The 23,639-nt window shown below is 44.7% G+C and overlaps 1 protein-coding gene and 1 long non-coding RNA gene across 17 annotated transcripts in view; one reads left to right on the forward strand and one right to left on the reverse strand.

The window, feature by feature from the left end:
- Positions 1–19,329, forward strand: part of HEATR5A (HEAT repeat containing 5A) — a 147,906-nt gene extending 128,577 nt beyond the window's left edge. For all 16 annotated transcript variants that reach the window (XM_051822142.3, XM_070053791.2, XM_070053794.2 and 13 more), the window contains 6 exons: positions 1,115–1,262; positions 2,123–2,395; positions 4,214–4,438; positions 14,716–14,870; positions 17,077–17,290; positions 17,832–19,329. In XM_051822142.3, coding sequence (XP_051678102.2) covers positions 1,115–1,262; positions 2,123–2,395; positions 4,214–4,438; positions 14,716–14,870; positions 17,077–17,290; positions 17,832–18,139 — 1,323 coding nt within the window. In that variant the 3' untranslated portion in view covers positions 18,140–19,329. The remainder of the gene's footprint in view (positions 1–1,114; positions 1,263–2,122; positions 2,396–4,213; positions 4,439–14,715; positions 14,871–17,076; positions 17,291–17,831) is intronic.
- The window catches only part of LOC100357855 (uncharacterized), a 113,822-nt gene that overhangs the window by 43,942 nt on the left and 46,241 nt on the right, over positions 1–23,639 (reverse strand). The window lies entirely within an intron of this gene.

Here is a 23,639-nt window from a genome sequence, read left to right on the forward strand (position 1 = left end):
CAACAATTCACTTTTAATGTCATACTTCTCCTTCATTCTTAATTATTGCTAGAAAACCTTAGTATAAGCCCTAGTATTCTTTTAGCCAAATTTCCTGTCTTGTTTTGGAAATTTCTGTTTTCCCATTCAGAATGTGTTTGGAAGTGATCTTTTTTTTTTTTTTTGACAGGCAGAGTGGACAGTGAGAGAGAGAGACAGAGAGAAAGGTCTTCCTTTTGCCGTTGGTTCACCCTCCAATGGCCGCCGCGGCCGGCGCGCTGCGGCCGGCGCACCGCGCTGATCCGATGGCAGGAGCCAGGAGCCAGGTGCTTTTCCTGGTCTCCCATGGGGTGCAGGGCCCAAGCACCTGGGCCATCCTCCACTGCACTCCCGGGCCACAGCAGAGGGCTGGCCTGGAAGAGGGGCAACCGGGACAGAATCCGGCGCCCCGACCGGGACTAGAACCCGGTGTGCCGGCGCCGCTAGGCGGAGGATTAGCCTAGTGAGCCGCGGCGCCGGCCGGAAGTGATCTTTTATCAGAGTGCCATCTCCCACAAGATGGGACAAAAATCAGTTTGTAGTTAGTTTAAATTGGAGGAAGTGAGTACAGGCATTGTGGTGTGCTGCTTGGGACATACATGTCCCATATCTGAGTGCCTGGTTTGAGCCATGGCCCTACATTTCCAATACAGCTTCCTGCTGATACGCCTGGGAGGCAGCAGATGATGGCGCCCAAGTACCTGGGTTCCTGACACCCACATGGGAGATGTGGATGGAATTCCTGCCTTCTGGCTTTGTCCTGGCTCAGCCTTGCATATTGCAGGCATTGGGGGGATGAACCAATAAATGGATGATATCTCTTTCTACCCCTCTCCTCTCTCCTCTCCTCTCCCCTCCTCTCCCCTCCTCTCCCCTCCCCTCCCCTCCCCTCCCCTCCCCTCTCTTCTCCTGTCTTTCCCTCCCTGCTGCCTCCCTCCCTATCTTCCTATCTCCATCATTCTGCCTTTGAAATAAGTAAATAAAACTTTAAAAATAAGTGGAGCAAATGTTACATAATTTTAGTGCACCTTTCTTGTGAGCAGTTTGAAAGTGTGTAACTTCCAATACAGTGTCCCCTCCTTGTTTTCTATGATAGGACTTGGGTATTGAGTTGCTGAATGTGCTACATCGAGTAATTCTGACAAGAGAATCGCCTTCGATTCAGTTGGCCTCACTTGAAGTGGTGAGGCAGATTATCTGTGCAGCACAAGAACATGTGAAGGAGAAAAGGCGGAGTGCAGAAGGTAAACAGTTAACTTTAATACCAAGTTAATAATCATATGGCATCATTGTTTTGGGGGATATTATTTCATGTATCCAGAGTTTTGATAATATATTCTGTATAGCACAAGTGAAACATCTCTAGGCATAGCTTTAAATCCTCTCATACACCTCTGCGTGGTAACTGGATCTTGTCAGTTGCTATATTTCTGTTCTTTAGGACAATGAGAATTTTAACAAAATTTGAGAGAAAAAAAAATCTCTCTTATTACTATGGTACTTCCTTTAGCTACATTTCAATATACATGGAAAGAACTGACAGTTGTTCAGTGACTTAAGTTTGCAAATTGCTTGTTTACAAGTGTGATGTGGTATTGTTAAGTGCATTATTTAAGATTACATTTGACTACACTTTAATAGAAAATCCAATACAACAGTGTGTTTAAAGTACAAAGATATGTTATTTCATCTAAATAGAAGTCCAGATGGAGACAGTTTGGGGCTGGTGTGACAGCTCCCTAAAGACATCAAGAGCCGAGGTTCCTGTATTTCTGCCTAGTCACTGTCAAGAGCTGTTCTCATGCTGCAGCTTCAGCTGTCAGGTCCATTTTGTGTGTGTGCCAAAGCCTAGGGCAGGTTCACACTGTTAACAGTGAGGTGTTAACTCGGCAATATTTTAAAGCTGATAGAATGACAAGGATGTCTTTTGATGGTTGCAATGAGAAGTCATAAAAAAATAACTTCTTTTACCTCCATGACTGCTTTCTCCTTCAGTCTGTATGTGTTTAGCCACTGAGTGTGTTACTTGTAACAGAAATGAGCTTCTTCCAGAAGCAAAGCAAGCACACAGGCTTTATGAGACAACGCCCTTTCTGTCTTTCAGTCGATGATGGGGCTGCTGAAAAGGAAACCCTGCCAGAGTTTGGAGAGGGGAAGGACACCGGAGGACTTGTGCCGGGAAAGTCTTTGGTGTTTGCAGCCCTGGAGTTGTGTGTGTGCATTCTGGTTAGGCAGCTCCCAGAACTAAATCCGAAATTGACAGGGAGCCTGGGAGTGAAAGCTGCAAAGCCACAGGTGCTGGCAGAAGATGGAAGTAGATTGGTTTCAGCTGCTTTGGTCATCCTCTCTGAACTTCCTGCAGTGTGCTCTCCTGAAGGTATGCTGTGTCCTGTGATTACCTGATCTGGTGGAAGAGCCATGGTTTTAATAGATAGTGGAGCCTCTTGCTAATATTTCTCTTGTTAAATGAATGCTCAGAAACATTTGGATATCTTTTTTTTTTTCTTTTTTTTTTTGCCAGGCAGTTAGACAGTGAGAGAGAGAGAGAGAGAGAGAGAGAGAGAGAGAGAGAGAGAAAGGTCTTCCTTCCGTTGGTTCACTCCCCCAATGGCCGCTATGGCCGGTGCTGCGCCGATCCGAAGCCAGGAGCTGGGTGCTTCCTCCTGGTCTCCCATGGGGTGCAGGACCCAAGCACCTGGGCCATCCTCCACTGCCTTCTCAGCCACAGCAGAGAGCTGGACTGGAAGAGGGTGGGACTAGAACCCGGGGTGCTGGCGCCACAGGCTGAGGATTAGCCAAGTGAGCCACGGCGCCAGCCTGGATATCATTTTTAACCCTTTAAAATTAGCACTACGTCCTAGTAATTCATTTTGCTAAAAGGGTGAAAATAAATAGAGACAGCCAGTGCTATGGATGAGTAAATAATTGTTAACTCTTGGGCATATTTTGGTATCCATTATCCAGTGGACTTCCTGCCTTGGAGACAACAGAAGTTTCTCATCATACCCAGCTCTGTTTGGAATTGAGGTCATGCTCTGTAGCGGAGCTTGTACGGCTCTTCATTGTATCTCTGCTGAGTCACTGCCTTTTCCTGATTCCTTCTGTGAACACCCTAAGCCCAGAGGTTCATGTTCCTCCTTGTGATGCTGTTGTTCCCTCTGGCACTTGATCTGAAGTGACCCCATCACTTCTTGGCTTTTATGATTTTTCTTCCTTCAAAGTTCAACTGTAGACACATGTTATCTTTAAAGGCTTCCCTAGAAGCTCTGGTTCATGTTGAGCTTTATTTCTTCATGTAGAAACATGTTATTTATGTAGATGTGAAGCTTTTACCCTGTCATATGAGGCATAAAATGTTTAAAAATAAACATACAGATTTATGAACAGATGCATATGCTTTGTTTCCAACTAAATTTTGTGTATGATATCCAGCACATAATAGGTAGTCAGTAATTATGAGAGTTATTTGTTGGTAAGCAAATTTCCACCTAAATGTGTCTTGACCAATTTATGTTTTATCTTATTTTAGCCTCATGACCTTAATTAAGTTTCAGTTTGAATTAGAACTTGCACTCCTGTTCTCACACACGGTCTCACATCAAGAGTGGCAGAAAAAAATGACCAGCAGAAGATTAATGATAAAAATGTATTAAATGAGTTTTGTTGATTAGTCTCTGGGAAAAGTGAAGTTGACCATTTTAATTTCCTTACAACCATATTAAACTTACAATTGAATTTTCAACTCCTTAGTGGCCATGAAAACTTCTAATATTTTTTATTGAATGAATCTCCAAAAATTACTGGAAAAAGAGCTTAATATAAAATAAACTCAAGTGAATAGTGATGATGGTTGCACAGTGTATTTAATGTCATTGGATTATACACTTAAAATGGTTAAAATTATAGATTTTATGTAACTTATGTTTTATCAGTAAAAAAATACAAAGAACAGTAAAAGCATGATGATAGTAAATTATACAATTTAAATGACATCTCCAATTATAAACATCAAAATTTCATCCAACCTTAAAAGTCTTCATGAAGTTGCTTACATCATCTTAACAGTTACAGTCATCTATGAGAAGTAATCTTAAAAGCTAGAAATATTTAATATGTCTTCCTCATTGATGATTTCCTTTTAGGAACTATATAAATAGTCTAAAATCCAGAATGTTTTTGAAAACATATCTTACAGGAAGCATCTCTGTTCTCCCTACTATATTGTACCTCACAATCGGGGTCCTCAGAGAAACTGCCGTGAAGTTACCCGGGGGCCAGTTATCTTCAACGGTTGCAGCGTCCCTGCAGGCTCTGAAAGGAATATTATCTTCGCCCATGGCGCGAGCAGAAAAGAGCCACACGGCTTGGACGGACCTTCTCCGAAGTGCTTTAACAACAGTTCTTGACTGTTGGGATTCAGGTAATGAAGGCTTTTTGGAAGCAGTTATTTGGTTTGTTTTAAAAAATGAGAAGAGCCGGCGCCGCCGTAGCTCAATAGGCTAATCCTCCACCTGTGGCGCTGGCACACCGGGTTCTAGTCCCAGTCGGGGCGCTGGATTCTGTCCCGGTTGCTCCTCTTCCAGGCCAGCTCTCTGCTGTGGCCAGGGAGTGCAGTGGAGGATGGCCCAGGTCCTTGGGCCCTGCACCCCATGGGAGACCAGGAGAAGCACCTAGCTCCTGGCTTCGGATCAGTGCGGTGCGCCGGCCGCAGTGGCCATTGGGGGGTGAACCAACGTCAAAGGAAGACCTTTCTCTCTGTCTCTCTCTCTCACTATCCACTCTGTCTGTCAAAAAAATAAAGATAAAAAAATAAAACCCAAGTTCCTTAAAAAAAAATGAGAAGAACAGATTTTTGAGGAGATGGCATTTACTTGATGTCACTGAGCAATCTCACCCAGAGGAAACAGGAGATTCACTACAATGTTAGAGAATTCACATACATTCTGTAGCTTTGGGTTTTAATGCAGTTACATGATAGGCTGCTTATATGTTGACAAAGACCTCCTTGAGGTATAATACTATGTTTATTTAAAAATTCTTTATAATCACTGTCTAGCTGATAAAATCAGTTACTGCTGTAAATATACCAAAAGTATGTAAGCCGTGGGTTGCCCATAAAAAAGATCAACCTGTTTCATCACTCCAGGATTTACTAGCAAAGTGACTAGCCAAGATACCAAATTGTCCTGAGACTGTTTCCTCATTAATAAATAGAAATGTTATATTGCAAGGAATTGTCAGAGTAGGTAGTAAGATGATAGATGCAAAGCTCCTCGCTTATTACCTGGTATATATCCATAAAAAAATAGCTAGGATTATTTTCAACATCTGTTTAAATTTGTTTTCCCTTTTTTTATTATTGCTATGTGGTTTTCATTTTTAACGGTATGTTTTTGTGATTGTAAGAAGTATTTTATTCATTTATTTATTTATTTTGACAGGCAGAGTGGACAGTGAGAGAGAGAGACAGAGAGAGAAAGGTCTTCCTTTGCTGTTGGTTCACCCTCCATTGGCCGGTGCGCTGCGGCCGGCGCACCGCGCTGATCCGATGGCAGGAGCCAGGTACTTATCCTGGTCTCCCATGGGGTGCAGGGCCCAAGCACTTGGGCCATCCTCCACTGCACTCCCTGGCCACAGCAGAGAGCTGGCCTGGAAGAGGGGCAACCGGGACAGAATCCGGCGCCCCGATCGGAACTAGAACCTGGTGTGCCGGCGCTGCAAGGCGGAGGATGAGCAGTGCAGTTCCCCAACAAATTCAGTGACCCCGTCAGAGGAGCTCCGGAGCTGGACTGCCCAGTGGAGTGTCTCACATGCCACAGAGAAGGTGGCCTCACACCGCGCCTTGGATGTAGGCTTCCCGACAATGGCGTGATCTCAGGCAGCGCAGCTCCCAGCCACGTAGGCTGCCCCAGAAGGAGCTGACAGTTGACCCCACACGCCCCCTGGGCAGCACGTTCTTCCTTGAAGAGCCTCTCAGTGGTGCATCTCTGCAGCTGCCAAGAGAGGCTTCTCAGAAGGCAGGCTCTTGGAGGATCCGCAAGCACTCATCACATGGACAGCACGGAAGTGGGTTCTAGGTACAACAGTTTGATCAGCTAGAGCAGGGAGAGTGTGGAATGGGGAGTAGGAGGGAGATGCGTGGTGGCTGGTGGGGAAGTCAGATGGGAGGCAGGCCAGATTGTGGAGCATTTTACATGACTTTTTTTAAGCTTTTTATTCAGAGAAATGCATAGGAGAGCGAGGGCCCTGTCTAAGAATGGGAAATCTGGATTCATACAGGGTACCAGGAGCCAGCCACGTGGAGGAGCAGCAGACCAGAAAGATTGGGGCAGGTGGCCTGAAGGCCACACGCCCGAAGGCGCGGGATAGCAAGCGGGTCCAGCGCAAAAAGGAAAAAGGCCAAAAAGGGCCAGGCGGGCCCACCGTGTTCCAGGCTTTTAATCCACTTCCTAAAGGGAGTGGTTAGTTACCCTGATTGGCAGGTGGACACACAGGTGTGGTCAGAAAGGGGCATGAGGTCACACAGGGGGCGTGGTGAAGGCGTGGTCTTCCAGCTCACAAACCTGATCAATTTTATTCTGTATGACTGCCTACAACAGTCCCCCCTCAGACTCCATTCCCTTAATCCTAAGGGATGTTGAAGGGCATAGAATCATCACCTCTTCTGTAGCTGCTTCCTGCTGATGAGGGGCGTGGTGCAGGCCCTGCCTGTCCTGGGTCTGGACGTCTCTGCCTGTCTGATCTAACAAATTTGCTTTGTGAGCTGATTTTGACATGATTTGTGATTTGAACTGCTATTAATAGCTTATGAAATTTATTAAAGGGCTTTCATAACGGGAATAGTGTGACGGGATCTGCATTTCTGAAGAACTCTTGACAGCACTTTAGAGAAAACAAGAGTGCTACAGATAATAGAGATGTGGAATGGTGAAAAATAAAATGTTGCACCATTTTCATCAGAAGTTATTGACAGTTTGATTTAGGAGTTGAAAGGATAGAGTAATGCAGACATAGTGCCATTAACAGGAATAAAAACCAGGTTATTCAAGGGAAGACGGTAAGTTGAGTTTAAAATAGGTGCGCCGGCCGCGGGGCCATTGGAGGGTGAACCAGTGGCAAAGGAAGACTTTTCTCTCTGTCTCTCTCACTGTCCACTCTGCCTGTCAGAAAAAAAAAAAAAAAACAAACCTATAGGGGGACCAGCACCGTGGCTCACTTGGTTAATCCTCCGTCGCGGCGCCGGCATCCCATATGGGCACCGGTTCTAGTCCTGGTTGCCCCTCTTCCAGTCCAGCTCTCTGCTGTGACCCGGGAGGGCAGTGGAGGATGGCCCAAGTTCTTGGGCCCTTGTACACCCGCATGGGAGACCAGGAAGAAGCACCTGGCTCCTGGGTTCAGATCTGCACAGTTCCAGCTGTGGCGGCCATTTGGGGAGTGAACCAACACAAGGAAGAACTTTCTCTCTGTCTCTCTCTCACTGTCTGTAACTCTACCTGTCAAAATAAAATTTTTTAAAAAAATGAAATGCCTATAGGATAAGATCTAGTTGGGCAGAATGTGCAGAAATTGGGAGTTCAAGAAAATGGCCTGGGCTGGAGATGCTTTTGATCGGTGTACATTCTTTTAAAAAAAAAAAAGATTTATTTATTTGAGAGACAGAGTTAGAGAGAGGTAGAGACAGAAAGAGAGAGAGAGAGTCTTTCATTTGGTGGTTCACTCCCCAAATGGCCGGGGCAGGCAGTGCTGAGCCAATATGAAGCCAGGAGCTTCTTCTGGGTCTCCCCATGGGTGCAGGGGCCCAAGCACTTAGGCCGTCTGCTGCTGCTTTCCCAGGCCATAGCAGAGAGCTGGATCGGAAGAGGAGCAGCCGGGACTTGAACCATTGCCCATGAGGGATGACAGCACTGCAAGCCAGGAATTTAACCCACTGTGGCACAGCGCCAGCCCCGATCTGAGTATATTTATTTGGGAGTTGTTGGTGGAACCTATGAGCTAACTGAAGTCACTCAACTTGAGATAATATAGCAAGAAGAGATCCAAAATCAACAAGAGAGTAGACACAGAAGATAGTGCAGTCACAGAAGGCAAATAAATGTGTTTCATAAAAAAGGAATGGTCGGCAGTATAAAGTACTGTAGAGAAGTCCAGTAATGTGGGGGCTAGGGCTCACAATGTTGAATTCAAAGATGAACTATGTGCTTCTCTTGACGAGAAGAGAAACAGCTAAAGGGAAGGTGTAGGGCCAAGGAATAATTTTTTTTTAAGATTTTATTTTTTATTTATTTGAGAGACAGAGTTAACAGAGAGAGGTAGAGACAGAGAGAGAGGTCTTCCATCCACTGGTTTACTCCCCAGATGGCCGCAATGGCTGTAGCTACGCCGATCCAAAGCCAGGAGTCAGGAGCTTCTTCCGGGTCTCCCACGTGGGTGCAGGGACCCAAGGACTTGGGCCATCTTCCACTGCTTTCCCAGGCCATATCAGAGAGCTGGATCGAAGAGGAGCAGCTGGGACGAGAACCAGCGCCCATATGGGATACTGGCATTTCAGGCCAGGGCTTTAACCCACTGTGCCACCACCGCCGGCCCCAGGAATAATGTTTTTTAAAGATGATAACTCTAACATGAGTTCATACTTGGGGTAGGAGGAGAAAAAGATGGAGATGGTATTAGAGTTGGAGGTATTATTCCTGAAGGAGTAAAATGCACAGCCCATTTAAGAAGGAATAACCTTTGCCAATATGAGAAGAATAGGAGGCAAGAATGGAAAGTTAGTAGGTCTTTGTGTTGAGGGTGGTGATGACCTTACCTCTTTCATCAGACACAAAGAATGGTTTTTGGGTTGTGTATTAGGGAATGAGTCTAGGACTTAGAATTTAAAGTAGGCTACTGAGAGAAATTAAAGAAGGAGCTTTCGGGGCTGGTGCCATGGTGTAGAAGGTTAAGCCTCTGCCTGCGGCGCCGGCACCCTATATGGGTGCTTGTTCCAGTCTCAGCTGCTCCACTTCCAAATCAGCTCCCTGCTAATGTGCTTGGGAAAGCAGCAGAAGATGGCCCAAGTGCTTGGGCCCCTTCACCCACCTAGAAGACCTGGATGAAACTCCTGGCTTTGGCCTGGCCCTAGCTATTGCGGCCGTTTGGGGAATGAACTAGCAAATGGAAGGCTCTTTTAACTGTTTCAAATAAATAAAATAAATCTTAAAAAAATAGCTATCATTTGCTATTTAACAAATTTCTCCCGCCAAATTTAGTGGCATGAAAGAACATTCATTCATTATTGCAGTTTCTGCGGGCCAGGGACTCAGACACAGCCTAGAAGTCGTTGTGGCTCAGGGTCTCAGGACGTTTGCTGTTAGGACGTCGGCCAGGACTGCAGTTGGAGGCTCCTCTCTAGGACGGCTGCCTCACTCATGGGGCTGTTGACCGGAGACCTTAGTTCCTTACTGCTCAGCCTTTCCACAAAGCTGATGCTATGGGGACTTTGCATATATCCTAGGTAAAGGATAGGGAGAATAAGGGCAGGTGTGTGGCCTAGTGATTAAGAGGCCTGCATCCCATTTCTTAGTTCAAGGCCCAGGTCTCTTCTCCAGTCTGACTTCCTGCCAGTGCACACCTGGAGGCAGCAGGTAAAGACTCAGGTACTTAGATCCCTGCTACATAAGAGACCTAGATTAGATTCTCAGCTCCCCATTTCTGACTGTACCAGCCTTGGCCTTGTGGACACCTGGGTCAGTGAGCTAGCAAATGGGAGCTGTTTCTATCTGCCTCTCAAAGGAATTTTGGGGTGCACATTGTGCTGCCATGGGTTAAGCCACCACTTAAGATAACCACATCCCATATCATGGTGCCAGGTCAAGTCCCGGCTACTCTACTTTGCACCTAGCTTTCTACTAATGCATTCTGGGATGCAACAGATGATGGCTTGGGTGCTTGGGGCCCCTGCTTCTCATCTGGCCCAGCCCTGGCTGTTGGTAGGCATTTGGAGAATGAACCAACAGATGGCTGATATCTTCCTTCAAACCTTCCCTCTCTGTCACTCTGCCTTTCAAGTACATGGAAATAAAGAAGATTTTTAAAAAAAATTTTAGAAGAAATGAGAAAAGAGACAAAAGAAACCTAGAAGAGCTTTATCAAGACATATTTAGGAAATAGACTAGTTATGTTGCAGTTTCAAGTTGCTATAAATGACTGTAATTAACTTTGCCAAATGGGAAATATAGCCTCATGGTTAACAGGACACTCTGGAATCAAACTAATTGTGTAACATGGACAAATGAATGAGTTTTGGTTTCATTCATAAAATAGGGGAAGTGAATACCTGCCCCATGGTGCTGTTGTGAGGACTAAATATTTTGTGTATATAGAGTATAACAGTGCTGTCACGTTAACTTTAAATGCTTAAAACTTTTCAGAGGTTTTTGATAGACTCTACCCTATTTACCCATAAAATTGTGCTTTTATTACTGCCATATGTTCCAGGTTTCTGCTCAGATTGAGCTCAAGGCTTTCTCTGACCACGCAGTGTAGACTGTGCTGGGTTGCTTCCAGTGGTTTTCTAAGATTTTTTTTTTAACGCATAGACCTTTTCACTAGCAGAAGTTAAATTATTTCTTTGCCTCCTGGTATGTAGTATGTTTTTTCTATAAGTTGTATTCTCAGTGCCTAAAAGACAGTTGACACATAGTGTCTTTTAAATAATATTTTGAATGACTATAACCAAATCCACTCTGTACTATGTATGTCCCTTCTTCATAAAGAACAGTGTATCCTAAAATTGTTTGATGAGTTGAATTTGCCACATCTTTCCTTTCCAATTGATCTTTCACAGCAAATTCATTAATTGTTTAATGAATGTTAACTCTGGAAAATAAAAGCAGATTTTTTTCTAATCAAAAATTCCTTTAGGGGCTGGAATCCCATATTGGAGTGTTGGTTCAAGTCCTGGATTCTTTTCTTCCAATCCAGCTAATTGCTAATGCAGCTGGGATGCAGGAGATGATGGCCCAAGGACTTGGAGCTCTGTCACCCATGTGGGAGTCCCAGATGGAGCTCCTGGCTCCTGGCTTCTCCTTTCTCCCTGTCCCAGCCCTGGTGGTTACAGGTATTTGGGGAGTGAACTAGTGAATGGAAGATAGAGCTCTTTACCCCCATCCCGGTGTTTGTGCCTTTTAAATAAATAAATCTTCAACAACAAAATTCCTTCAAATTATTGAAGCCTCTGTTTTTAGGGTTTTTTTCTTGACTATTGAGAAATGATACATGAAGCCAGAGTGCTAAGATGTTTCACGTGGTACATGTTTTGTCAAAATACCTTAAACTTATCCAAGAAATAAAGCAATTGTCCAACCATTTCTATACTACCACACAGTTAAAATAATTAATAGCCAACTTGTATTGAACATTATGTTTTGTATGTTAGTCTAAATGCTTTACATGAATTAACTCATTTGAATCTTCATAACCCTCACCGTGAGCACTGTTTTTAATCCCCATTTTACAGATGCAGAAATGAAAGATAGTCAGATGTCCAGAGTCACACAACTAGCAAATATGTATATTATATGTATTTAGTCATGTACTTTTCTTTTGTCTGTCTTGCTCTCTTTTTTTTATTAAGATTGATTTTATTTATTTGAAAGAGCCAGAGAGAGAGGTAGAGACAAAGAGAGAGGTCTTCCATCTGGTTCACTCCCCAGATGGCCACAATGGCCGGAGCTGTACCAATCCGAAACTAGGAGCCAGGAGCTTCTTCCTGGTCTCCCACACGGGTACAGGGGCCCAAGGACTTGGGCCATCTTCCACTGCTTTCCCAGGCCATAGCAGAGAGCTGGATCAGAAGAAGAGCAGCCTGGACTAGAACCAGCTCCCATATGGGATGCCGGTGCTCAGGCCAGGGCTTTAACCTGCTGTGCCACAGCACTTGCCCCTTGCTCTCTCTCTCTCTTTTTTTTAAAACTTTTTTTTAAAGGTCTTCCATCTGCTGGTTCACTCTCCAAGTGGCTGCAACAGCCAGAGCTGCGCTGATCCAAAGCCAGGAGCCAGGAGCCAGGAGCTTCCTCCGGTCTCCCACAGGGGTGCAGGGGCCCAAGGACTTGGGCCATCTTCCACTGCTTTCCCAGGCCATAGCAGAGAGCTGGATTGGAAGAGAAGCAGCCAGGACTAGAACTGGCCGCCCATATGGGATACCAGCGCTGCAGGTGGAGGATTAACCTGCTGCGCCACAGCGCCGGCCCCTCTCTTTTTCAAAATTATTTGACAGACATTGAGATCTCCCATTCACTGTTTAACATCTCCAAAGCCAGGCTGGACTGGGTTAAAGCCGGGAGCCAAGAACTCAATGCAGGTTTCCCTCATGGTGTGAGGGATCCAGTTACATGACCATCAGCCACTGTTTCCCAGGGTCTGCATTAGCAGGAGGCTGGAACCAGGAGCCACAGCTGAGCACTCACACCCAGGCACTGTGCTGTCAGATGTAGGCATCTAAAGTGCAAAGCCAAATGCCCGCTCCTGTCTTTGGCTTTAAGATTATAATTACTTTGGTAATTCTTGGCTTTCGAATGATGTTTTTAAGTTTATTTATTCATTTTAAAGGCAGAGCAACAGAGAAAGAGATACCTTCTAACCACTGGTTCACTTCCCAGATTCCCACAACATCCAGGGCTGGGCCAGGCTGATGCCAGAATCCAGGAACTCCATCTTGGTCTCCATGTAGATGTCAGGTACCCAAGTACTTGAGCCATCACCCGCTGCTTCCCAGAGTGAACATGAACAGGGATTGGATCAGAATGCAGGTGTCCCAGGGAGTAGCCTAACCCCCACTGCACAACACCCAGCCCTAGAATGACTTAAAATACATATCTTATAATTATTTAAGTTACAGAGAGCACTCCATACATATCACTTGTTTACTCCCCAAATGTCTGCAGTAGCTGAGGGTACCAAAGCCAGGAGCTGGGAATTTAATCCACGTCTCCCATATGGGTGACAGGGACCAACTACTTGAGCCACCACTTGCTACCTCCCAGGGTGTGCATTAGGAGGAAGCCAGGACCCAGGTACCCTGATGTGGGATGCAGGGTCTTAAGCACTAAACCAAATACCCACCGCTGTAATACACATCTTAGAACCTACCACATTTTTCTTTTTTTTTAAGAAAAGATTTCATTTGAAGGGCAGAGTTACAGAGAAAGGGAGAAGAGAGAACTTCCTTCCACGGATTCACTCTGCAAATAGCTGCAATAGCAGAAACTTGGAGCCTGGAACTCCATCCAGGTCTCCCATGTGGGCAGCAGGGGCCTAGTCACTTGGGCCATCTTGTGCTGTTCTCCCAGGTGCCTCAGCATGGAGCTGGATCAGAATTGGAATAGTGCTGTGGCATAGCAGGTAAAGCTGCTGCCTTCATTGCTGGCATCCCATATGGGTGCCGGTTCGAGTCCCGGCTGCTATGGCCTCAAAAAGCAGTAGAAAATGGCCCAAGTCCTTGGGCCCCTGCACCTGCTAGAAGACCCAGTAGAAGCTCCTGGCTCCTAGCTTCCAATTGGCACAGCTCTGGCCACTGCGGCCAATTGAGGAGTGAACTAGAAGATGGAAGACCTCTTTCTCTCACCCTCTCCCTCTGCCTCTCCTCTGTGTAACTCTGACTTTCAGACAAATAAATATTAAAAAAAAAAAAAAGGAACAGCCCAGAAGCAAACCAGCACTCCTACAGGATGCCAGTGTTGCAGATGGTAGCTTAACCCGCTATGGCACAAGGGCTGCCCCGCCACATTCTTAAGTGCTTATTGACTATAGCTATTGTGTACCTAAGAAAAATTGTTGCTCCCAAACTAAAGACAACTTCTCACAGATATATATATAGCAGTACATATGATGTTTCTTTAAAAAAATATATATTTATTTATTTGAAATGCAGAGTTACAGAGAGGCAGAAAGAGAAAGATCTTCCATCCACTGGTTCACTTCCCAAATGGCCCCAATGGCCACAGCTGGGCCAATCCAAAGCCAGGAGCTTCTTCCAGGTCTCCCACATGGGTGCAGGGGCCCCAGGACTTGGGTCATCTTCTGCTTTCCCAGGCCATAGCAGAGAGCTGGATCGGAAGTGGAGCTGCCAGGACTCAAATCGGCACCCATGTGGGATGCTGGCACAGCAGGTAGTGGCTTTACCTGCTAGGCCAGAGCGCTGACCCCATGATGTGTTTCAAATAGATCATTTCTCTTTAGTTGACCGCACACACCAAGGACTTTATGAAGTCAGTCTACTGACTGCTATCACAGTATTCATTCTGTCTACCAGTCCAGCAGAAACTACCATCCCATACCTTCAAGAGTGCTGTATTGAAAATTTTAAGGCAACTTTTTAATTAATTAATTTATTTATTTATGAGCCAAAGTTACAGAGAAGAGAGAGAGGGGGAGACGGAGTCTTCTATCTGCTATTTCACTATCCAGTGGTCAAAACGGCTGGAGCTGGGCTGATCTGAAGCCAGGAGCCAGGAGCTTCTTGGTCTCCCTCATGGGTGCAGGGGTTCAAGCACTGGGGCCATCCTTTATTGCTTTTCCAGGCACATTAGCAGGGAGCTGGATTGGAAGTGGAACAGCCAGGACTTGTGCCCATATGGGTTGCCGGTTCTGCAGAGGCCCAACCTGCTACACCACAGTACCAGCCCCATGATCTGTTTTTAATAGATCTTTTCTCTTCAGTTGACAGCACACACCAAGGACTTGATGAAGTCAGTCTACTGACTGCTATCACAGTATTCATTCTGTCTACCAGTCCAGAGGTAACTACCATCGCGTGCCTTCAGGAGCGCTGTATTGAAAAATTTAAGGCTACTCTTAAGATAAAAGATCCTATGGTAAGAATCTGCTATTAGAGATGTTTGTAATAGGATTATGTTCAAGGTTTTGCAAAACTTTTCTTCTGTGATTTTGTTTGCTTCAACAAAAAGTATCAGACTACAGTTTTTTATTTTTAGCTTTGGCATGAATGCCTGTTCTTGGGGTGATAAAACCAAATAATAATGGCCTTGTTCTGCTGCCCTAAGAGTAGAGGGTAGTGGTGGAGAGATGTTAAAAAATTAAATTTGGAATGTGGGCTTCTTAAAATTAATGTAGCTCCAGTACTTTACAGAGAATAAGACCGTTGGATAGCTTACTGTAGTAGATTTCCTTTAAAAGGGAAGTTTGGGCTTGGAGGAGCAGAGGTTCCAGCACATGCTTTCAGTATCATGGTTGTGAAATCCTGGGCCCAGAACAGAGCCAACACACACAAGTTGGTCGCATTTCTTTATGGCTCCTTCACTGTGGGCGATGCAAGTCCTGTGGCAGTGTGAGAGAATTCAGAGACATGGACAAAGGCACAGGAGAGAAAGCAGGATTTCTTTCTTTCTTCTTCTTCTTCTTTTTTTTTTTTTTTTTTTTTTTTGACAGGCAGAGTGGACAGTGAGAGAGAGAGAGAGAGACAGAAAGGGGAAAGCAGGATTTATTTAAAGAGACAGTACACACTCAGGGATGTGGACGGCCTTTCTCCATGAGGAAAAAGCAGTGACTGCTGCTACCAAAGCTGGGGTTGCCCTGTATAGGGTAAGAGGTGTGCCCTAGTTGAATGTACAAATGGGCTGGAGTTTGGGTGGGGCTTCTGTGCTCAAGTGACCTGTAGGAAGGTGTCCTGGCTTCTCCACATGGAGCTGCAGCATACATATGGCTGTCATGGCATCTCCTGCATGAGGGGGAAGTGGATGTGCAAGCCTGCAGCCAGTCTCTTAGCTCCTTTGCTAACTCCCTGCCTAGCTCAACAGCACCTTCATTTAGGAATTTCCTGTTGTTCTCTGTGCTACAAGATGAGTTTGTAGCCCAGGATCTCAATATATCTACTCCTAAAGATAAAGGAACCAGTTTGGTGTCCAAAAAAAAAAAAAAAGAAAAAAAAACATAATCATTCAAATGCCATCAGATTAACTAGCTAAAAGATGATTCCTGTACTTGTCTCATTCATCTCTTGCTCCCTCAGGAGCTTTGTGCAGCAGGCTCCAAGTGGTGGGCTTCATGTTTGGGAGGGTCCTTAAAACCTTCAGACTACGCATTTGAACATCAAATCATGTATTTTGGGCTGAAACATTTTCTGTAATCATCAAATCCTTTTCAAGTTTGTGTGCACTTCATTGTTTTCTTGTGTTTTACGTATGTAATGGAGAGGGGCATGAGGGAGCATATGGGAACCAGAGAAAAGAAGACAAATGAGCACTGAGGCTGTCCTTCCAGTGGTAGCTCTGTGCCTCTATCCCATTCCGAAATGTCATAGCCACTGATGGCATCGAAGTCTGAAAACCATCAGCATGGATTTCCAAGGTTAAAAATAGATTAGGAATAAATTTAAATATAGTTCCCTTATAGTTTTGTATTTGAGAGGCAGAGGAGAAGAAAAGGGACAGAGCTCCCATCTGCTGATTCAATCCCCAAATGCCAGGTAACCACTCCTGGTCTTGTACAAGAGTGGCAGTAGGAGCCAGCGCTGTGGCGTAGTGGGTAAAGCCACTACCTGCAATGCTGGCATCCCACATGGGTGCTGGATCGAGTCCCGGCTGCTCCTCTTCCGATCCAGCTCTCTGCTATGACCTGGGAAAGCAGTAGAGCATGGTACAAGTCCTTGGGCCCCTGCACCCATGTAGGAGACGGAGGAAGCTCCCGGCTCATGGCAACAGCTCCAGCTGTTGCGGCCAACTGGGGAGTGAACCAGCAGATGGAAGACCTCTCTCTTTCTCTCTGCCTCTCCTCTCTCTCTAACTCTGATTTTAATATAAATAATAAAATAATTCTTTAAAAAAAAGTGACAGTAACCCAGTTACTTGAGCCACTACCTGCTGCCCCCAGGGTCTGCATTAGCGGAAGCTCAAGTCAGGTGCTGGAGCCAAGTACTGGACTCAGGCACCCTAATGGATATGGGACACCGACATCTAAACTGCTAGGCTAAATGTCCCCTTGTTCCCCTTGGCTACTTTAACTATAGTGTTCTCAGAGACTTTAACTTACAGTATATGCCGTTCTTGTCTCTTATTCATCTAGGTACAAATCAAGACCTATCAGCTATTACATTCCATTTTTCAGTATCCAAATCCAGCTGTTTCCTACCCGTACATATACTCTTTGGCATCCTGTATTGTGGAAAAACTGCAGGAAATAGACAAGAGAAAACCTGAAGACAGCACTGAGATGCAGATCTTTCAGGAGGGCATAAAAGTCTTGGAAGCATTGGTTACTGTTGCTGAAGAACACCACCGTAAGTGTTGGAACTAAACTCACTGCAACTCTGAATCTCTCGAAAATCAGAATTTTATTTATTTTTTTGTTACTTTTTATTTCCTTGAAAGGTAGAGAGAGAGAGCTTTCATCTGCTGGTTCACTCCCCAAATGCCTACAACAGCCAAGACTGGGCCTGGTTGAAGCCAGGAGCCCAGAATTCCATCAGGTCTCTTATGTGAGTGGCAGAGACTCAAGTCCTGGAGCCATCACCTGCTATGCCTCCCAGGACGTACTGATTAGTAGGAAGCTCAATCAAAGTGGAGGACCTGGGCTCTGCCACTGTGCCACAGTGGCCCATCCCTTTGAATTTTAATGATCAGCATTCAGTTGATTACATTTCATCTGTATTTCATATTTCATTGAAAAGCAGGTGTTATATTTGTCCCAAGTATTGACATTAATTTCGGAGAAGAGACTGGAAGAATTGTTTTCCTTCTAGGAAGGAAAAATGTGTACAGATGAAGTGCTCCTGTAGCCTTCACAGTGAACCTCATGTCCCTGTTGTGCTTCCTCTGCAGGCTCTCAGCTGGTGTCCTGTCTTTTGCCCATCCTCGTTTCCTTCCTTTTGGATGAGAATGCTCTGGGAACTGCAACTGCAACAATGAAAAATTTACACGACTTTGCTTTGCAAAATCTCATGCATATTGGGCCTCAGTATTCATCAGTTTTTAAAAATGTAATGGCTTCTTCTCCAGCCCTGAAAGCCCGCCTTGAGGCTGCTATTAAAGGAAATCAGGAAAGTGTCAAAGTTAAGTTACCAACATCTAAACATAGTAAGAACCCTGGGAAGAATTCAAGCATCCAATTAAAGACCAATTTCCTCTGATGTTACTTTTTTGGAACTGTAAGCACCTTAATGTAATACCCAATGATTTCCTTCCCTTTGGGGACAAAAGTGACATTTCAGACACAAGTGCACTTGCAAGTCTAGTTGGTTGTGTTTACTTTAATAGCTGTCAATTTTCAAAGTGATAGCAAACTTAACATTTTTCTTGGAGTCTTTTTTTCATTTATTGAAACCATAGAGCTGACAGAGTTCTTGCCAGGAATTTCAAAAAAGTGGTAAAGAACTAAATTTTATTTAACAGTCTACTGCTTTACAAACAAAAGGGATTCTTCTAACAGTCTATATACACATGGTGTACTTAATACTGTGGCAGATATAGATTTGACGCTTAAATGATCTGCACTTACATTGTATCCAATTATTGATTTAAAATTCTGCCTTGGTCAGTAATAGCATTAAAGTTTCCTGTGTTTGTCAAACAAGATTAAGTGATTGGAAACCTGTAAAAGAAACTTGGTTTAGAATTAGCCAAGAAATAATTGTACAAATTAATCATAGCCCTAAAGTGTGGCATAAGATCTGGCTTCAGTAAATGCCATGGTTTTTCACATTTTGGTTTAGTTTGTGTTGGGTTCAGAAAATGAGTTGTATTCCTTCTAAACAGAACAGGGCACCTCCACTTTACTGTTTCTCAGGTGGATTTTCTGTTACCTCCATTCCCAAAAATTGGGTTCATTTTCATTTGTGGCAAACATTCATATCAATGAGTTTAATACCTGTTCATATCTGTATTGTATTTAGATCAACTGTGGGTTTATATAAATGCCAAATTTAGTACAATAGACATGTCATCAAGGAATACAAGTATTTTTCTTAATACAAAACATATTTTAATATAGAAAAATGTAATGACAAAGTCTTATTGGTTGAAAAGTATTTTTAACTCTGTTCATGATCACTGATTCTCCTTCCAAATCCATGTTAAACTGTATGAATCAAGCACTATGTCAAAAGAAATGACTTCTCTATTAAAAATTACAAAAGGAAGTGATAGAGGCATACTCAGAACTGAGAAAACACTTTAACCCCAGCAAGAGCAATGTGATGTACTCTATTTTATTATGTTTGTATATAAATACTCTTGTAAATTGTTGCGAATAAACACATTTGACAAATTCTAACACCACAATCAATTTTTCTAAATACACAAATAAAGCTAATTTTCTGTATCCTTCTTGTATTTTAAATTATTTTACCCATAAAAAGATGGCTGGTTAGTCTCTCAGACTCCAGAAAATCAATTCTGTCAAGTGAGTAAGATCTCTTTGTAACTTGGTCTCTGTGGCCTAGTGGACTATGCCTCCACCTGCGGTGCCAGCATCCCATATAGCACTAGTTCCAAGTCCTGGCTGTTCTACTTCTGATCCAGTTCCCTGCTAATGCACCTGAGAAAGCAGCAGAAGATGACCCAAGTACTTGGGCCCCTGCACCCATGTGGGAGACCCAGAAGAAGCTCCTGGCTCCTGGCTTCAGCCTGGCACAGCCCCGGCCATGGGGGCCATTTGAGGAATGAACCAGTGGATGAAGATATCTCTCTCTGCCTCTTCCTTTCAAATAAATAAATCTTTTCTGAAAAATTAAAGATTTTAACAGCTATATCACAGCGAGTGAAGCTGCTGTCTATGGTGCCTCATCCCCCAAGGCACCAGTTTGAGTGAGTCCCAGCTGCTCCACTTCTGATCCAGCTCCTTGCTGATGCACTTGGGAAAGCAGCGGAGGATGGCCCAAGTGCCTGGGCCCCTGGACTCACATCAGAGATATGGAAGAAGCTCCTGGCTCCTGGTTCCTGCCTGGCCCAGCCCTAACCATTGCAGCCATCTGAGGGAATTAAATAGCGGATGGAAAGTCTCTTTCCTTTTCTCTGTGGCTCTACTTTAAAAAAAAAAATCTTTAAAAAAAAAGATTTAATAGCTGGGATTTGTGTTACCAAATGAAGTAGGTTCATTGCCCCCATGTACACAAAACCCAACCTGTGTGGTCATGTTTTTTTGGGAAAAGAAAGGTTTTTTTATGTGGTGAACACAGTGATAAAACCGAAATCTCACTTCTCAATCCAGGGTCAAGAAAGAGAAGTCAGTGTACAGTCACAACCGTGGGCCTGAGGATGGGTCAGTTGGCAGAAATTGTGATTTTCAGACTCCTCTCTTCCTAAAGCTCCTGGCTCTTTTTTATTTATTTGAGAGGTAGGGAGATGGAGCAAGCTCCCATCCACTGGTTCACTCCCCAGATGCCCACAACAGCCAGCTGGGGAAAGCTGAAGCCAAGAAGCTAGTCAGTCTCCCACATGGGTGGTACTTGCCATCACCAATGCCTCCAAAGGGCTGCCTTGGCAGGAAGCTGGAATCTGAAGAAAAGCCAGGACTCAGGTGGCCCACCCAGTATCCTAACCACTAGGCCAAACGCCTGCCCTTGCCTGCCTCTTCTGTTTCCCTTCATTCTCCCAGTGTTGGTGCCAAGCGGGGAGATGCTCATGTTCTCTTTGTGCACTTGTGCACCTCAGCTGGGCAGTCTGCATCTAGTTGAAACTGATTTAGGCCAGCTTGGTGGTAAGCCTGTGAAAACAACTTGAGGAATCTTGATTTAGTAACCTGACTTAAGGCTTGAAACCTATTGTTAAAGAAACGGGTGGGGTAGGTTTCTGGGAAAGGAGCAGGAAAACAGCAGAGGTCGTTGCGTTTCAGGGGTATCAAGAGATCTGACTAAGGTGGCAACAGCCTGGTTTCAACTGCACCCGTGGTTCTGATCCCAGGGTCCACACTAGAGACAGAAAAAGTGCCCCAGCATGCCCTGGTTCATCCTAATACAGCTTTTCTCTTTCCTATGCTCCAGGCTCCTCATTCTGAAAATGCTGTCAGTCACATTTCTTCAAACTGTAACCGAAAGGTTTCGTACTACTATAAGCAGGAAGGTGTTAGTAAATACAAGTATCTTCCATAGTTTCTGTGGCAGTATTATTTGGTTAGACATTGACCTAAGTTCTGATGTTTTTTAATATTTATTTACTTGAAAGGCACAGTGACAGGGAGAAGGGAGAGACACAAGGGAGGCTTTCCATCTGGTGGTTCACTGCCCAAATGGATGAAAAAGCTGGGGCTGGATCAGGCCTAAGCCAGGAGCCTGGAACTCCATCCGGGTCTCTGTGGTTGGCAGGGGCCCTAACACTTGGTCCATCTTCTGCTGCTTTTCTCAGCTACATTAGCAGGGAGCTGGATTGGAAACAGCAGCTGGCACTGGAACCAGTGCTCTGATACAGTATGCTGGAGTCCAAAGTGGTTTAGCCCACTGAAGTTACGTCAACCCCAGTTCTGATTATCTTAAAGGTGAATCATTAAAAAATACACCCAGAGGGGCCAGCACTGTGATGGTGTAGCAGGTAAAGCCACCGCCTGTAGTGCCGACATACCATATGGATGCTGGTTCGAGTCCCGGCTGCTCCACTTCCCATCCAGCTCTACTATGGCCTGGGAAAGCAGTAGAAGATGGCCCAAGTCCTGGGGACCCTGCACTCATGTGGGAGACCCAGAAGAAGCTCCTGGCTTTGGTTTGGCCCAGCTCCAGCCATTGCGGTCATTTGGGGAGTGAACTAGAAGATGGAAGACTCTGCCTTTTTCTGTAATTCTGCCTTTCAAATATATAAATAAATCATTAAAAATACACCCAAATATCTTTACATCTATTTCATTTTAATGAGTCTCAAGTTGGGATAAAGTAGTGACAATCTTAGTATCTTGGTAACTCTTCACAAATTAAGTGTGCCAATTAGCAACTCTATGAAATTAAAGTGGTAGATTTGTCTTGAGCTTTACAGAGCAAAGCTACCACTAGACTCTTTTTGTTTAACCATTCCTTAAAACCTTACGGAAAGATGAAAGGTAATGATGGATATAATAGAATTTTATTCATATAGCACTGAAGCAAAATCTTTACTATTATGAAAAACCTCAAATCAACTTAAAAGGAACATGAGAGGCTTAAAAGATGCAAATTGCTGTAAAAGAGGGAGGTGCCAGGAAGCCCAGAGGAAAAAACTGGGGGCTCCCAAGAGGGAGTTCCTGGCAAGAGAAGCCCACGCCAGGGGCCTGGGGAACAGCACTTCCGTGGTGGAGGAGATGCACGCCGATGAGCTCCTGCATCCTTCACTCTAACACTGGGTTCTCGTTGCAAGGGAATGAGTTAGACCCTCCAAGTAATGAACTACAATGCTAAGAAAAAACTGACAGAGTGTACAGTAACTCCAAACTCCCCCAAAAACACACAAAAAAACGATTAAATGTTGACTTGCGGGCATCCCCGCTGCCTCCCCCGAGTCACCTGTCTCCGGCCACTTTCCCTGGACATCTTAACATGACTGCGCCTCGTGAGCCCCTCCCTTGCCACTCCCATGCACCTTCATAAGCAGCACCCATGTCGGAGCCCAGAGTCACCCCCAGTCCGGCCTCTACCAGACCTTCACTGTGCCTGCTTTGGCTCCGCCCCAGCCCGATTCCTTCCCCCATCCTCTCCCGCAGCCGTTGTCCTCTCAGATACTGGCCTCTCTTCCTAAAACAACTGGAGCAGCTGATTGGTTAAGACTTGGAACCCCCAGAGCCCATATCTGAGTGCCTGGTTTCCTTCCAATCCAGGCTTCCTGCACATGCACACCCTGCGAGGCAGGAGGTGATGGCTCAGGTGCTTGGGTCCCTGCCACCCACATGGGAGACCCTGGGATTGAGTTCTGAGCTCCTAGCTTTGACCTGGCCCTGCCCCGGCTGTTGTAGGCATTTGTGGAGTGAACCAGTAGAGGGAAGCTCTCTTGATTTTTTTCACTCTCTCTCTTTCTGCCTTTCAAATAAAATGAAAATAATTAATTTTAAAAATGTTGACTTGTTTCTGGCAGTTCAAGGACTGCATTATTCTGCATTAGGCCACAGTCCTAAAGCTTCAAGTCTGGCTGTTTCCTTCTAGAGCACCACTAATATTCATCACTAAGTCCAGATAATTATAACCTTTTCCATAAACTGGATAAACTTCCCTCTTTACAAATAACTCACTAACCTTTATAAGACCTCAGTTCATCAGGAGAAACTGATCTCCACGTTCACTAGAAATTCAGTTAGCCAACAACTGGCTGGCTGAAGTGATCCACTAGTTAACGAACTGTGCCCGTATTGATGTTTCTGTCTACCAGTTTATCTAACTGCTGGCTGGACTTTTTAGCTTTGAGGACATGGGAAATTTTGTGTTGCGATACAGATCTAGAATATATCCAATGTAGACAACAAATAAAATCCCAGGATGTGTGAATTCAAAGGTGCTGTCTTCCTTTGAAATACATTTTTCATTGGTTAGGACACCCACACTATTCTGTGGAACTGGGCATTATAAAATGATGGCTCTGGGACTAGTGGACTAAGCCTCTTCCTGGAGTGCTAGAATCCCTTATGGGCACCGGTTCAAGTCCCAGCTGCTCCATTTCTCATCCAGCTCTCTTCTAACGTGC

Source organism: Oryctolagus cuniculus, chromosome 12 (assembly GCF_051225735.1).
Source record: "Oryctolagus cuniculus isolate XC-2025 breed Fujian yellow rabbit chromosome 12, ASM5122573v1, whole genome shotgun sequence".
Taxonomy (NCBI): Eukaryota; Metazoa; Chordata; class Mammalia; order Lagomorpha; family Leporidae; genus Oryctolagus; species Oryctolagus cuniculus.